The 15843-nt window shown below is 41.7% G+C and overlaps 1 protein-coding gene across 5 annotated transcripts in view; it reads left to right on the top strand.

The window, feature by feature from the left end:
- Positions 1-15843, top strand: part of MAP7D2 (MAP7 domain containing 2) — an 89335-nt gene that overhangs the window by 48108 nt on the left and 25384 nt on the right. For 4 of the 5 annotated variants that reach the window (XM_018043819.1, XM_018043824.1, XM_018043820.1 and 1 more), the window contains 3 exons: positions 2060-2170; positions 6750-6880; positions 8436-8545. In XM_018043819.1, coding sequence (XP_017899308.1) covers positions 2060-2170; positions 6750-6880; positions 8436-8545 — 352 coding nt within the window. The remainder of the gene's footprint in view (positions 1-2059; positions 2171-6749; positions 6881-8435; positions 8546-15843) is intronic. The other variant, XM_018043821.1, reaches the window with a different exon arrangement.

Raw genomic sequence — 15843 nt, forward strand, 5'->3', positions numbered from 1 at the left:
TTATTCGTCATCGTGGAACGTGCATGCCTTACATCCTAGCACCCTGGAGACATTTCATCCTTAGCTCTGCCTTGAAAATGTTGTCAGTGTTTGATTTCTGTGCATTTAGATCTTTAACACTCTAATTTATCACTGGTTTTAGGCATTAAGTAGTAGTGTATTTCAGTCACTTCTGGTCACCAAAACCTATAATTATACAGTGTTAGGTATGCATTGGAGAAGGAAATGGCAGCCCACTCCAGTGTTCTTGCCGGAAGAATCCCAGGGACGGGGGAGCCTGGTGGGCTACCGTCTATGGGGTTGCACGGAGTCGGACATGACTGAAGCGACTTAGCAGCAGCAGCAGGTATGAATGTTACGGATTCCTATAAAGGCATTTGAGTTTATCAGTACTAACACTGTGAATCCAGAAAAGGAGATAAATTGGCTTCGTTCTTGATTTCCTCTCTCTAATAGGCTCTCTGTTTTGTATACAGGCCTGGGAAATTCTTAGGGTCTAGATCAAGAACAGAACTAGCAAAACCTTGCTCCCATTTAATGATGACTTCAGAAATTCAACTCATCCTTGGCTGGCAGAGAAAAAACAAGATGTAACAGATACAATGTTTACCACCTACCCAGAAGGTCAAATTATAGCTGTAGGAATAAATATCCTTGATTTCCAGCATTTCTTTGACAAAGAATAATTTTTATTGGTGCTGCTGAATAGCAGAGTCTTTGCTGCCTGGACCACATTCATTGTCATGTGGGCACTCGCCTTCCGCCCAGAGAGAGGCAGGTAGAATTGACAATTACTCCTTGGAAATCACACCCAGAGCCCTGGGCCAGGGTGAGCTGAGGTATGTGACCAGAGCCCTCATTTTAGGGGAAAACCCAAAATCTCAGTAATCAAGATAAAAGAATATTTTAATCAAAATCACTACAGAATAATTCGTGATAAACAAACTGTTGAATTTCCAAAGACTAGTACCATGCTGAGCCATATGGGAGCCTGAGGCAGAAGGGGAAATATGTATCCCTAGAGACATGATTTTATGTAATTTCTAATGGTTATTTTTTTCAGAACATTGAAATACTTGAAAAAATTACTGAAACACCGAAAAGTATATTAAAACTCATAATATTTTGAGTTTAAATATTTTATTTATACCCAAACAATATCATTTTACTGCAGTCTAAGTTATTTAAAAATTATTTAGGATCATCCGTTGGTCAGGAGAAATTGTCACACATGGCACTTCTTTCATTTGTAAACAAGATGAATAGAAGAGCAGATTTTGAAAATATTATTGATGAGTTTGCTTCCTTTAGAGCCGGGGCCACACATCTTTCCTTTCGCCTAAAGCTCCAACACAGCTTGGCTGGTACTGTTAGCAGCTCTCCAGTTGTTGTGATGGTTTCCTTTACAAGCCTGTCTGAAATAATGGCTGCAAGTAAGAGCACCAAACCCAGGACCGCATGTTGAAATCCTACCATAAACAGTCAGAGCCTTTTGAGAAAGGGCCATTGTGACCCCGTTTCTTGATAAGAGCAAGAAACCAACTGCTAAAGGTTGTTCTGCTTTAAATACAGCTCTTTGCTTTACAAATTACTCCTCTCTGCAACCTGAGCTCTAGATAACCTCAGAAAAAGTCTGGTTTCAGCTCACACAGTCTCAGTCAGATCATAGAACATTTGGCAGTGGTGATTGGTCTCTCGGTCCAGGTTGGTTTTGTTTTCGTGTGGTCTGAATATACTTAAAAGTCCCTGGACACAAGGAAATGGTTGGCTGGTGGGATTAGCATGGCTTTAGTTGAACAGTTGAGTGAGGTTGAATATTTGAAATCAAAGAGAAGCACAAAGTTGAGCAGTGAAAGAGAAGAACTTGCTTCAACTAGATGGTTGCTGTGGCCCAGGCCTTCTCAGACTTGCTCAGTAGAGAGCAGGGAGCTGGAGGCAGCGTGCTGTGCCGCAGTGGTTTCAGAGGCGTGTGGATGAGGACAGGAAGAACACTTTGGAAAATGTGTTTCTTGGTTGAGAGTGGTGTGAATACCAATGTCTTTAATGCGTTTCTCTGCAGCATGTGACAAACTTTCAACATCAACCATGAATTTGCCAAAGCAGACGGAGCCTCCCATGAGTAAGCGCCTGTCTTCATCCACTGCGGCAATATCCTATTCCCCAGACCGAGGCAAGTGAACGTGTAGACCTGGTCTCTCCAGTTTTCTTCTCTCTAGTGTGAGCATTGGTGTTAATGTTAGTCTTTGTGAGAGCCCCTCTTTTGAGCCTTCTTCAAATACCCCCAATCTCCTAGCCTTGTGATCTGTTTGTGGGAGCCCCCGGGCCTCACTAATGGGACTTTGGAAAGTGGCATTGCTCTTTAGAGCAAGGTCATTGTTGGAAAGGGACAGGAGTTAATGCTAGTCTCCCAGTCTGAAAGAGACTTCCATTTTCCACGGTGCACATAGACGTTATCATGGCCTGGAGTTAATTGACCAGTGGACAGATGTGACTGTTAAAAAAGCAACTGCCCAGTTATTGGTGTGCTATTGTTGGTTAGCCAGACACAGCGGGATTGATGAGGCAGAGGTACATGGGAGACTCAGATATGTGAAAAAATGGGGCTGTGCTCTTGTCTGTGATCTGTAAGCCTGCTCATTTCTGTTTGGAAAACAGAAGTTCAGAACTAATATGAAATCTTCAAAAGGGCGAGAGGATGGGTGGCATTTTCTGTTTTGAGGTGGGAGATGATGGGTATAGGACAGTGCCAGTTTCAGAAACTGAATAGATTCAGCTGTGTTCTAATGGAGGCTCAGAGAAGGCACTGTAAGTCTGAACTGATACGTTTTAGAATGTGTAGGTTAAGGAAGGGAGGGAAGCTCTCTATGCATTAAATCTGTATCTTAGCATCAATGAAGAAGTGTCCGGTGCCAGTGGAATATTTAACATGTCGAGTCATCACCAGGGGGTAAGCAGGATAATGTTTGTGACTTTGAAGATGCCAGTGTGCCTTCCTGGTTTTTCTCCTCTGGCTTTAACTTTGCACCTCCAGCACAGAGGTCTGTCCTGTGTGTCAGAGAACCCGTGAGTGTCAGTGTTGATGATTTCTGATGCAGTTCATGGTAAGTGCTAGAAACCTTGAATTAACTAAGAGCTGGATGAGAAAACATCTACTTGCTTTTAACTCTATGTATCTGTTCTATTTGTATGTCCTGTATGTTTTCATTCATTAAATTAATGTTAAATTCATATTTGCATTGATTAATGTATAAAGAAAATCAGTATGATATTTATATATTGCTGGCCACTCAGTTATCTGCTTGTGGATTATTAATTGAAACTTTGAAATTCCCAAACCATTTTTCTGGCTAGTGGATATCCAAAAAATACAAAGTAATTGAAAAGTTAATCCATGATCACACAATATGTTCCAAACCATCAGAATGACATTTCAGTCACTAAATTTTAGAGTATGAATACTGCTACTTAACTCCATTAAAGCTGATAATTAGTTGGCTATTTTTATTTTTATGTTTCTTATTTAATCTTTGCCCTTGTTTATATGGGAAAAATATGAAAGGATGCACATTTCTACATTAACAAAATCAGTGTGTTATAAAATATTTCCTAACAGAGGACCTAAAACAAGTGTTTTGTAGGAGTAATCTTTTTTTCAGTGTTAGAGCTACTTTGGTGAGTAAATGGTTTCTTGAGTCCATATTATATCTTGAAAAATGGGCTAAGTCTCTTCTGGTGATACAGTAATTCTGTAGTAGCATACTGAATGAATTCTGGCACCCCAACAGAAGTAACGCACTCTCCCAAGCTCTAAATGACACATCGTCCATTTTCTTTTACTGTGACAAGCTCCAAAGCCATCCTTTGCTACAATATTTTTATTTTCCACATTCATTCTGCCACCTCAAAATTGATTTTCATCAGGCACTGTGTTGTTGTAGGCATTTTATTTTGTTTTGATTTTGCTTTTTAAAATTTTCATTTGATTCCACCCCTCAGCTAATTGCATGCACCTTAGTCCCATGGAAACATTTCTTGTTCTGTGACTGTTGACATCCACACAGGCTTCTTTAGCCAGAAGCAGAAGTACACTCGTGCCCTCTGAGCAGGCCAGTGACTCAGGTAAAAGAGGCCAAGCTGGTGACACTGAGAAAGGTACCCCAAGTGATATTGGTCAGCCTATGAGTTATTCCTGAATTTTTGTATCTTGCTTCCCGTTCCCTGGCTTCATGAAATGTCTTCAATGGTTAATAACATTTTCTATCCACCAGTGTTTTACTGTTGCTATGTTTCTTGTCTTTCAAGTGTCACAGAGGTGAGTAAGTTATTTTATGGTTGAGGGCATGTGGATTAGGAAAAGAAATCCATTTCATGAGCTATGGAGGCTAGTAGACTTTTTTAACCAGACAGTTTGGTAAAAATAGCCTATACACTGCAATCTCAGAAATCCCATAACTAGCCCTACCACTTACTAGCTCTTACCACTTTGGGTAAGTTAATTAACCTCTCTAAGCCTCTGTTTCCTCATCTATAAAGTGGAGTTACTTTAAATTGGCATGAAGGTTAAATGAAATAGCACAGTGCTGGGCATAGTAAGCACAAATATCTAGAGCCTCACTAATCAGGCTCCACCAGATCTGCACACCAAAGTCCAGGAAACACTGGGCCACATCATCAAAGCCTTTCCTTGACCAAAGCAGATCAAACTGTCATGGCATGGTGAATGGGGACTAGCGTTCTCTGTTTGCAAATAACACCATGCTCACATTAGGCATGTTGGGTCTCCATTTCAGTTCCCAAGATATAGTGTATTCAGTGAGATCACATATAAATGACATATTGTCCTCTACCTTGTTCTGTCTGTTTACAGGTAGTTGTGCAGAAATAGCACAGCAGAGAATATATAAAATGGCCAATAAGCACATGACAGGATGCTCAACATTCTTAGTCATTAGAGAAATGCAAATCAAATTCGTAATACCATTTCATACTTACTAGGATGACTAAAATTCAAAGAAAAAAGATAATACAGTTGACTCTTGAACAATTTGGCAGTTGAGGGTACCAGCCGCCTCAGTCAAAAATCTGCGTATAACTTTATAATCAGCCTTCTGTCTTGGTTCCCCATACAGACTCAACCAACCACAGATAGTACTGTAGTATTTACTATTGAATAAAATCTGAGTGTAAGTGGACCCATGTGCTTCAAACCTGTATTATTCAAGAGTCAGCTGTAATATGTATTGGTGAGGATGAGGAGAAATTACAGCCTTCATACATTGTTGGTGAGAATGTAAAATGTTGCAGGTGCTCTGAAAAACAGTCTGGCATGTTTTTCAAAATGTTAGAGTTACCACATGAACCAGCAATTCTACTCTTTGATGTAGAGTCAAGGAAATTGAAACATACACAAAGTATACAAGTCTTAGCATTATTCATATTAGCTGCAAAGTGGAAACAACCCAGATGTCCAACAACAGATGAATGTATTGAAAAAATGTTTTTCTTTATAAAGTAGAATATTATTCAGCTGTGAAAAAGAATGGATTACTGACACATGCTACATGATGAACCTTGAAAACATTATGCTCAGTGAAAGAAGCCAGGCAGAAAATGCCACAAGTGATATGATTCTATTTATATGAAATGTCTGGAATAGACAAATCCAGAGTGACAGCAAACAAGTGGTTGCTAGAGAGGAAGGGGAGTGGGTGCTTAATGGGCACAGAATTTCTTTTGCAGATATTGAGGGTATTCTGGAATTAGACCATAGTTATGGTTGCACAACCTTCTGAATATACTAAAAGCAACTAAATTGTATACCTTTAAAGGGGTGACTTTCTGATATATGAATTATGTCTCAAACAAATAAACAAAAAATTCCTGGGAAGTAGGAAGTATCCCCATTTTGAGAACAAAGAATGCATCAGGAGGACCACTCCTAGGATCGATGATTCTCTAGGAGGTCTCAGAGCTATGATTTATTGCAGCAAATAGCTACAGAGAAAAGTAGGTAAAGGGAGAAACTGCATGGAACAAAGTCCAGGGAAGAGCAGGCACAGGCTCCCAGCATCCTCTCCCAGTGTAGTCACACAGGACACATTCCCCCAGCAATGAGTTAGGACACATGTGAAGTGTTGCCAACCACAGAAGCTCATTAGACACTCAGTGCCCAGAGTTTTTATTGGGGGCTGGTCACATGGGCACCTTCTGCCAGGTCCATGCTCAAATTCCAGACTCAGAAGAAAAGCACATGTTCAGCATAAATCATAATGTTGGTACAAACAGCTTAGGTACAGTGACCTACTCATCAGTTAATGGTGAGAACCCTTTTGAAATCCAAGTTTCCAGTTGCTTACAAGGGTCAAGCTTATAAACAGGCCCTTCCAAGGACAGCAGTCAGGTCTGCTATGTTAACTCTCTCTTGTACAAGGGAATTGACATTTAGAGAGATTAAGTAACCTACCCAAGGTGAACCAGCTATTAGGTGATGGTGAATCCAAAGCCCAGATTTTGAATTCCTGAAATGACCTAGACTCTTGAGCATGGGAGTCTTTTAAGATAACATCTATTCTGCATATACTAGAGAAAGTACGGCAGTGTTTTGAGAATGTGGATTCCTCGTCTCACGTTTTAACTGAAATGTGGTGTTCTTCCCAACTCTCTGCTCTCCTTCAACTTCTCCATCTGTTCTCCCTGTGTCTCTGGCCTTTATACTGTAACTCTAGTATCCCATGCCTGTCCCCATGTAGCTCCTGCTGGCTCCCTTAAATCTTCCTACAAGTCTTCTCCCACTCGAAATGTCGAGAGGAAGAAGATCGCATCTACATCTGGTGGAGGAGATGCTGGGAAAGGCGCCCCTGCCGGAGTGGAGGCCTCTCCAGTAGGTTTCTACCCATTCACCCCTCGGGACTGGGTTATCTGACACTGTGATTATTCCCTGCACTTGACCTGGGGTCTGTTTCCATCAGTCTTCAGGGACTGCTCAAGGAAAAGATTTGGTTTTAAATGGCACCCAACCTTTGAAAATCCTGTAACTTTTTGCACCCTCCTAAATCTTACTGCCTTGAAATAGATTTTCAAAGCCCTCAGAAGGAGGTTGGGGGTCAGAAAGAATGTTCCGAGTGCCCTTTCTCTGCTTCTTTAAGAATGTCTGCTTCTGGGCCAGTCTTGCTTCTACAGGCAACTAGAACTGAGGTTCTGGGTCAGTCTTCATCCACAGCAGTGGCCTTTGAAATTTTTTGTTGTCTTGCTAACACCATCAGTAAGGCAGATGTTGAGCAGTATCCCCAGCTGTGTCTGTTTGTTTAGAAATTTTATATGCTGTATTACGTTCATTAGTTACCACTTGCTGTGTAACAAATCACCCCAAACCTTAGCAGCTTAAAGCAAATGTGTATTACCTCACTGGTTCTTTGGGTCAGAAACTGAGGACATCATGGCTAAGTGGATGTGGTTCAGGGTCTCTCATGAGGATGTGGTCAGGACTGCAGGCAGCTAGGACTGCAGTTGTCAGAAAACTTGGCAGGGGTTTTCCAGGATGGCTTGTTCATGTGGCCCTTGGCAGGAGGCCCCCGTTCCTTACTGCATGGACTTCTCTGTAGAGCTGCTTGAGAGTCCAAACAACATGGCAGCTGGCTTCCTCCAGAGCAAAAGATCAAAGAGAGAGAGAGACCAACTCATGCTTGAGGAGAAGTGAACTAAGCTCCACCTGTTAAAAGGAGAAGCATCATATGACATGTGGACTTATTTTAAATACCACATTACCATTGGGCATTTATTTTGTAATACCATATTTATTTATTTTTTAATCCAGTATGATCCTGAGGTTCTCACAAGAGAAGTGAATGTTTCAGATGCTAGGGTTTTACTGTTGGATGGAATACTGTGGAAGGGGGCTAATGAATGTGGGCCCCATGAGAATTTGTTGCAAAAAGTTACAATAGGGAGACAAGAGAACCACTGTCATGGAGCATCTGCTCTGGGCCAGGCCCGGGGCCAGTGTGGGGCAGGCCATGGAGATGCTGAGGGATGGAGGGGTTATAGTTCCTGTTAAACCAGGTATACTGTCAAGGTCTCCAGCTCACTGTCTTGTACCCATCTATAGCTATTTTATAGTGATTGTATATCTTTGTAGTCATTCCAGATTCTGTATATCCAGGACCATAATCTGGTTTCCTTGTTAGCTTTTTGTAAGATAAAAAGGAAAAGGAGGTCTTTATGTTTTAAGACTGAAATTTTTTTCCCTGACTGAATGACCTAAATGGGATGATCCCCTGGTGCTTTTCTACAAAGATTCCCATAGTGGGAAGCAGTATAGCTTTGTTTGGCTCCTTCTAAAAAAAAGCTGCGCATCACTTCCATCTGGGGTATTTTTAAAAATCATGGAAGTCATGGTAGTGATGGGCCATGGCTGTCCTATTCTGTGTCTCCTACAGACAGAGAAGATGAAGAGGGGGCCGAGAACAACTGCTTCTGTTCCCAGCGTGGGCCTCATGTCTCCTCTGAGAAGCATTTCTAAGAGGTCGTCTTCTCCTGTGACATCCAAGTAAGCCTCTTTTTCTTTCGCCACAGTCACACGTTTAAAGCAGTTTTGGGAGAGGCTCTGTGTGGGGTGGTAAGTGCCTCCAGCTCCCCCACAAGGCGTGGCCAGCACTCTGAGGTGTGCTGTATGTTTCTGGATAAACAGTGGGGTCTTGAGGGCTTTGTTGCCTGATGATATTGGACCCTGATTTATGGAGATGATCCACTTGGCCTGTTCTCTTTCGTTGCATCAGTCCCCTTCTACTTTTCTGGCCTTCTCCTCCAGCTGCATTGTACTTGAGCTCTGAAGCCCATGTGCTCCATGCTTGTTCTCACACCCTCTCATCTTATCTGTCTCTTTAACAGAGAAGCAATAATAACTTCTCAGTCACCATCAGCAATGTGTTTTTTTAAATAATGAAGCCATTATATTCTTTTGTTAAGAATTGAGTGAACTCACCAATGAAAACCTGTGTGACTGAAAAACAAATGTACACTGTGTGACCACTGACTTAAGTCTTTTAAATATTTAACTAAATATTTTACTGACAAGAATAACTCAATAAATAACTCAATCCAGCAGTAGAATGGAAACTTCTTCAAAAGTACTGAGGAACAAAGAGAAATATGATTTTAATTTGGGAAAAAGAAGCTGTATATATAGAGAGAATCAAATAATGCTTCTATAGTACAACAGTTTGGTTCAGAGAACATAGGAAGAAACACAGATTTTTAATGAGCACTTGGAAATTAAAAAAAATATTTCAAAGTGATGTCAGCTCTTATTTCTGATTTGTTGCTTTCCAAGACTGTTCCACTAATATTGTTTTGCTCAGAGATTGCTGTAGTTTTGATAAATTGCTAATACTGGTTATTGATGTATCTGCCTTCCATAGAGAAAATCTTTCCATAGCATTTTACTGAATTCATAGTGTTTTTTTTTTCCTGAAGTCCATTGCATTCCTTTTGTGCCTGTATTGCCTGTCTTTGGTTTGGTATTGCTTTTTTGCAAACTCTAAATCCATTAGGTGTGCTTTGAGGTCTCTGTCTTATTTCTGAGCCTTCTATTTACATATCACTGCTCTGGTATCAGTTTGGGACACTGACATTAACAGAGAGAAAAACCTGTTCCTACTGGGGTTTTTCCATATTCCACCCTATCTTTGCTGGATATTGACTCTTTGTCCCTGCATGGATAGTAGCTGGCAAGTTTCATTATCATCATTGTACATTTCACAGAGGTGAACTGGGCGGGGGCAGGGGGGAGTAGAGGGCATTCCCTCTATAGAGATACGAATTCAATTTTTGGAAGCAGGCTTGTAGTGGGCTCTGTGCTATTTCTTTGAAGTTGAAAATCTTGAAGGCTGTGTTTCAGGAATACTTTATATTTTAAAGGACATAACACTTGAATTTTGTAAAAGCTTGCTTTGACCAAAGAGACTCAAACACAATCCCAGACTTTTTATAATGTAATTCAATTTAGAGAAATATTTGAAATTTCTACTCTGTCCAGTATTGGGCACCTAGTAGATGCTTTCTAAGTATTCGTGGAATGAATGAGGGCAGGCCACTGTGCTAGGTACTCTGGAGAATCCCCAAGCAAATGAAAGTAGTCTCCACTTGGCCAGGCCCCCGGCAACGGAGGAGGTAGATGTGGACCCAAATAAGGACAGTTCTAGTCCTGCTCCAAAGAGAGAGCTGCTCACCTTGAACTACTTGTCCCTCAGAACTCAAGCTCAGCTGGCATCCTCTCCAGAACAAGCCAGAGTAGAATTTGTCCCCTTCGCTGTGCTCACAGAACATACCTGTGTCAGTCCTTCCTTCATCAAACACCCATAGAGCACCTACTCTCTGTCCAGTGCTCTTATCAGTCCTCGTGGAGCTTCCCGGACAGTAAACAGCAAATGTAATATCAGTTCAATTCAGTTCAGTCACTCAGTCATGTCCGACTCTTTGCGACCCCATGAATCACAGCATGCCAGGCCTCCCTATCCATCACCAACTCCCAGAGTTCACTCAGACTCATGTCCATCGAATCAGTGATGCCATCCAGCCATCTCATCCTCTGTCGTCCCCTTCTCCTCCTGCCCTCAATCCCTCCCAGCATCAGAGTCTTTTCCAATGAGTCAACTGTTCGCATGAGGTGGCCAAAGTACTGGAGTTTCAGCTTTAGCATCATTCCTTCCAAAGAACACCCAGGGCTGATCTTTAGAATGGACTGGTTGGATCTCCTTGCAGTCCAAGGAACTCTCAAGAGTCTTCTCCAACACCACAGTTCAAAAGCATCAATTCTTCGGCGCTCAGCTTTCTTCACAGTCCAACTCTCACATTCATACATGACCACTATTTCCCATCTATTTCCCACGAAGTGATGGGACCAGATGCCATGATCTTCGTTTTCTGAATGTTGATGCCATGATATTCGTTTTCTGAATGTTGAGTTTTAAGCCAACTTTGTCACTCTCTTCTTTCACTTTCATCAAGAGGCTTTTTAGTTCCTCTTCACTTTCTGCCATAAGGGTGGTGTCTTCTGCATATCTGAGGTTATTGATATTTCTCCTGGCAATCTTGATTCCAGCTTGTGCTTCTTCCAGCCCAGCGTTTCTCATGATGTACTCTGCATAGAAGTTAAATAAGCAGGGTGACAATATACAGCCTTGACGTACTCCTTTTCCTATTTGGAACCAGTCTGTTGTTCCATGTCCAGTTCTAACTGTTGCTTCCTGACCTGCATATAGGTTTCTCAAGAGGCAGGTTAGGTGGTCTGGTATTCCCATCTCTTTCAGAATTGTCCACAGTTTATTGTGATCCACACAGTCAAAGGCTTTGGCATAGTCAATAAAGCAGAAATAGATGTTTTTCTGGAACTCTCTTGCTTTTTCCATGATCCAGTGGATGTTGGCAATTTGATCTCTGGTTCCTCTGCCTTTTCTAAAACCAGCTTAAACATCTGGAAGTTCACGGTTCATGTATTGCTGAAGCCTGGCTTGGAGAATTTTGAGCATTACTTTACTAGCATGTGAGATGAGTGCAATTGTGTGGTAGTTTGAGCATTCTTTGGCATTGCCTTTCTTAGAGATTGGAATGAAAACTGACCTTTTCCAGTCCTGTGGCCACTGCTGAGTTTTCCCAATTTGCTGGCATATTGAGTTGCAGCACTTTCACAGCATCATCTTTCAGGGTTTGAAATAGCTCAACTGGAATTCCATCACCTCCACTAGCTTTGTTCATGGTGATGCTTTCTAAGGCCCACTTGACTTCACATTCCAAGATGTCTGGCTCTAGATGCGTGATCACACCATCGTAATTATCTGGGTCATGAAGATCTATTTTTTATAGTTCTTCTGTGTATTCTTGCCACCTCTTCTTAATATCTTCTGCTTCTGTTAGGTCCATACCATTTCTGTCCTTTATCGAGCCCATCTTTGCATGAAATATTCTCTTAGTATCTCTGATTTTCTTGAAGAGATCTCTAATCTTTCCCATTCTGTTGTTTTCCTCTATTTCTTTGCATTGATTGCTGAGGAAGGCTTTCTTATCTCTTCTTGCTCTTCTTTGGAACTCTGCATTCAGATGCTCGTATCTCTCCTTTTCTCCTTTGCTTTTCACTTCTCTTCTTTTTACAGCTATTTGTGAGGCCTCCTCAGACAGCCATTTTCCTTTTTTGCATTTATTTTCCATGGGGATGGTCTTGATCCCTGTCTCCTGTACAATGTCACGAACATCCATCCATAGTTCATGAGGCACTCTCTATCTATCAGATCTAGGCCCTTAAATCTATTTCTCACTTCCACTGTATAATCATAGGGAATTTGATTTAGGTCATACCTGAATGGTCTAGTGGTTTTCCCTACTTTCTTCAATTTAAGTCTGAATTTGGCAATAAGGAGTTCATGATCTGAGCCACAGTCAGCTCCCAGTCTTGTTTTTGTTGACTGTATAGAGCTTCTCCATCTTTGGCTGCAAAGAATAGAATCAATCTGATTTTGGTATTGACCATCTGGTGATGTCCATGTGTAGAGTCTTCTCTTGTGTTGTTGGAAGAGGGTGTTTGCTATGACCTGAGCATTTTCTTGGCAAAACTCTATTAGTCTTTGCCCTGCTTCATTCCGTATTCCAAGGCCAAATTTGCCTCTTACTCCAGGTGTTTCTTGACTTCCTACTTTTGCATTCCAGTCCCCTATAATGAAAAGGACATCTTTTTGAGGTGTTAGTTCTAGACAATGTAATATCAGGTGGTGATAAATTCTGTGAAGAAAAATGAGCCTTGGTCAGATGGCAGAGAATGGCAGAGGGGAGTAGCTAGATCAGGAGGTCAGGAAAGACTGCTCCAAGGAGGTGACATTGGAGCAGAGCACCCTGCATGAGGTGAGGGAGCAGGATGAACTGATATGTGCCTCATTGCACTTTATTTCCTGCTTGGCTGCTGAGAAGGCAGGGGCTGACTCAGTTTATTTTTGCACAATCTGGGCTCAGTATGACTCTGTGGATGCTTAGCTGGTGGTGGGGGGAGGTAGATCTGGAGGGCAGAGAGTGGTCTGAGTAGGTATGGGCAGTGCTGGGGCCAGAGCTACCCAAGGACTCAGGCCTTTTGGATCCTCATTCCTTCTGGAACATTCATCAGTTTATTCTCTCACTGAGCAATTTCTTAAACATTCTGTTTTCTGGGCTGCATGCTTCACTTGGGGAATTTTTAAAGGATGAGGGATACTGGTTTCTGTACCATGCTGCACAAGATTCCTACCACTTTCAACAAATTGATAGACTAGCTTTAATTTTCAGAGCCCTATACATGCCATCTCTTGCACAGGCAGGAAAAAGAGCACACACTACCGCAGCTGGACTTCCTGTGCACAAGGTGCCCTGGCGATAAAGGTTGCTCAGGCACCTCCAAATCAGAACTACCAAGTCAAGGCATCTAAGGAATAGCAAACATTTCTTTTTTTTTTTTTAATTTTTTATTTTTTTTAAATTTTAAAATCTTTAATTCTTACATGCATTCCCAAACATGAACCCCCCTCCCACCTCCCTCCCCACAACATCTCTCTGGGTCATCCCCATGCACCAGCCCCAAGCAAGCTGCACCCTACGTCAAACATTTCTTGATTTTAAAATGTTCAGCAAGAAAGTTGTTTCTACCGGGGATGAAAAGTAGTGAGTGAACTACAGTGGGTATGGGCTAGGTCTGAGACATGTGGAAAGCCAAGTAAGACTGCAAGTAAATTCTGAAAATCTAACCAAACTACAGCAGTGAAAAAGAGTGGATTTCAGCTGCCCACAAGCAGTGGGTGGATTTCAGGTATGCAGTGTTGAGCAGAAGAAGGAAGTTGTAGAAGAATGTCAGCAGTGATTCCATGTATCCTGAGTTCCCAGATGTTCACAACCGGTGTGTTTTTAGGAATATAAGTGTGGTAAAATGATTTTTAGAAAAACTAAGAAAATGGCAAACATGAAATGCAGAGTGATGACGACCTTTGAGGAGGAAGTGGGGTTGGGGTCAGGAAGGGACATGTGGCAGATCCTGGCCTATTATGGCTTCCTCTTGCACTAGTTGGTGTGTGTGTGAACGTTTGTTATATCATTCTTCATACGTGTTTTTATTTTATAAATAATCTTTCATATACTCTATACTGAAGAAAGATGAAAAACAAACACTTGATTTTTTAAAATGGTATCACACAAAATAAACCCCAACCACATGGCCATTTTCAGCTTTCCCTTGTGTAGACCAAGCGTGTGATCTTTAAAGCACACTGGAAGTGACATGGCTTTGAATAGCATGGGATGGGGGCTAGTCAATACTATGAACACTCATCCAGAAATGCAGATGGGACTTGTAATGAATGGCTCTGACAGTGCATTGTTCTCCTCCCAGATCTGTTGTTGTTGTTGTTCAGTTGCTAAGTTGTTTCCGACTCCTTGCAACCCCATGGACCACAGCATGCCAGGCTCCGCTGCCGTTCACTGTCTCCCGGAGTTTGCTCAAACTCTTGTCCATTGAATCGGTGATGCCATCGAACCATCTCATCCTCTGTTGCCCCCTTCTTCTCTTGCCCTCAATCTTTCCCAGAATCAGGATCTTTTCCAATGAGTCGGCTCTTCGCAGCAGATGGCCAAAATATTGGCGCATCGGCTTCAGCATCAGTCCTTCCAATGAATATTCAGGGTTGATTTCCTTTAGGATTGACTGGTTGGATCTTCTTGCTATCCAAGGGACTCTTAAGCACCACCATTTGAAAACATCAGTTCTTCAGCACTCAACCTTCTTTATGGTCCAACTCTCACATCCATTCATGACTACTGGGAAAACCATAGCTTTGACTATACAGATCTTTAGACAAAGTGATGTCTCTGCTTTTTAATACACTGTCTAGGTTTGTCATAGCTTTCCTTCCAAGGAGCAAATGTCTCTTAATTTCATGGCTGCAGTCACTGTGATTTTGGAGCCCAAGAAAATAAAGTCTGTCACTGTTTCCACTTTTTCCCCCATCTATTTGCCATGAAGTGATGGGACTGGATGCCATGATCTTAGTTTTCTTACCGTTGAGTTTTAAGCCAACTTTTTCACTCTCCTCTTTCACTCTCATCAAGAGACCCTTTTGTTCCTCTTCACTTTCTGCCATTAGAGTTGTATCATCTGCATATCTGATGTTGTTGATATTTCTCCGAGCAATCTTAATTCCACCTTTGGATTCATCCCAGATCTGAACAGTTAAATCACTGTAGGGTGGCTGTGCATATTAATAGCATTGCTCTTTTAAGTGTTCAAGTTTATTTTCATTGTTGATTGGCATTGTTGAGTACTTGTATGGTTTTAGAAAACTAGCTTCAGCAACACTCTTAAAGATGTGGATGGAGCATAGATTGCCTCTTATAAGCTAGAGAAAGGAAACTGAGTATGATCAAGTGGGTTTACCCAGTCTGTCTTGCCTCTGCCTCTGCTTGTTGGTGCTGTTTGTACTCCTAGTTCTTCTGTGTGAAATATTCTCTAATGGTTTCAGATTCTTAGAAATGTATTCCAAATTGGTTTGGTCATTATGATGGGAAATGTATCCATTATCCCTTGCTGCTGTGACAAACTCTCTAAAACCTAGTGGCATAAAACAACAATTTGTTATTAATTCTCACAGCTCTGTGACTTGGACTTACTGGGAAGGTCTTAGTTAGGGTCTTTTATGTGGTTGTTCTGTGGATTAACATGGGCTCACTGGAAAGTTCTCACCCTGGGGGTCTTCTGTGCAGTTATAGTTCACTGTCAACTGGTGCTACAGTTACAACCTAAGGTCCAAGATGGCTTATTAAGGATTTTGGCCCATAAACCCC

Source organism: Capra hircus (assembly GCF_001704415.2).
Source record: "Capra hircus breed San Clemente chromosome X unlocalized genomic scaffold, ASM170441v1, whole genome shotgun sequence".
NCBI classification, from domain to species: Eukaryota; Metazoa; Chordata; class Mammalia; order Artiodactyla; family Bovidae; genus Capra; species Capra hircus.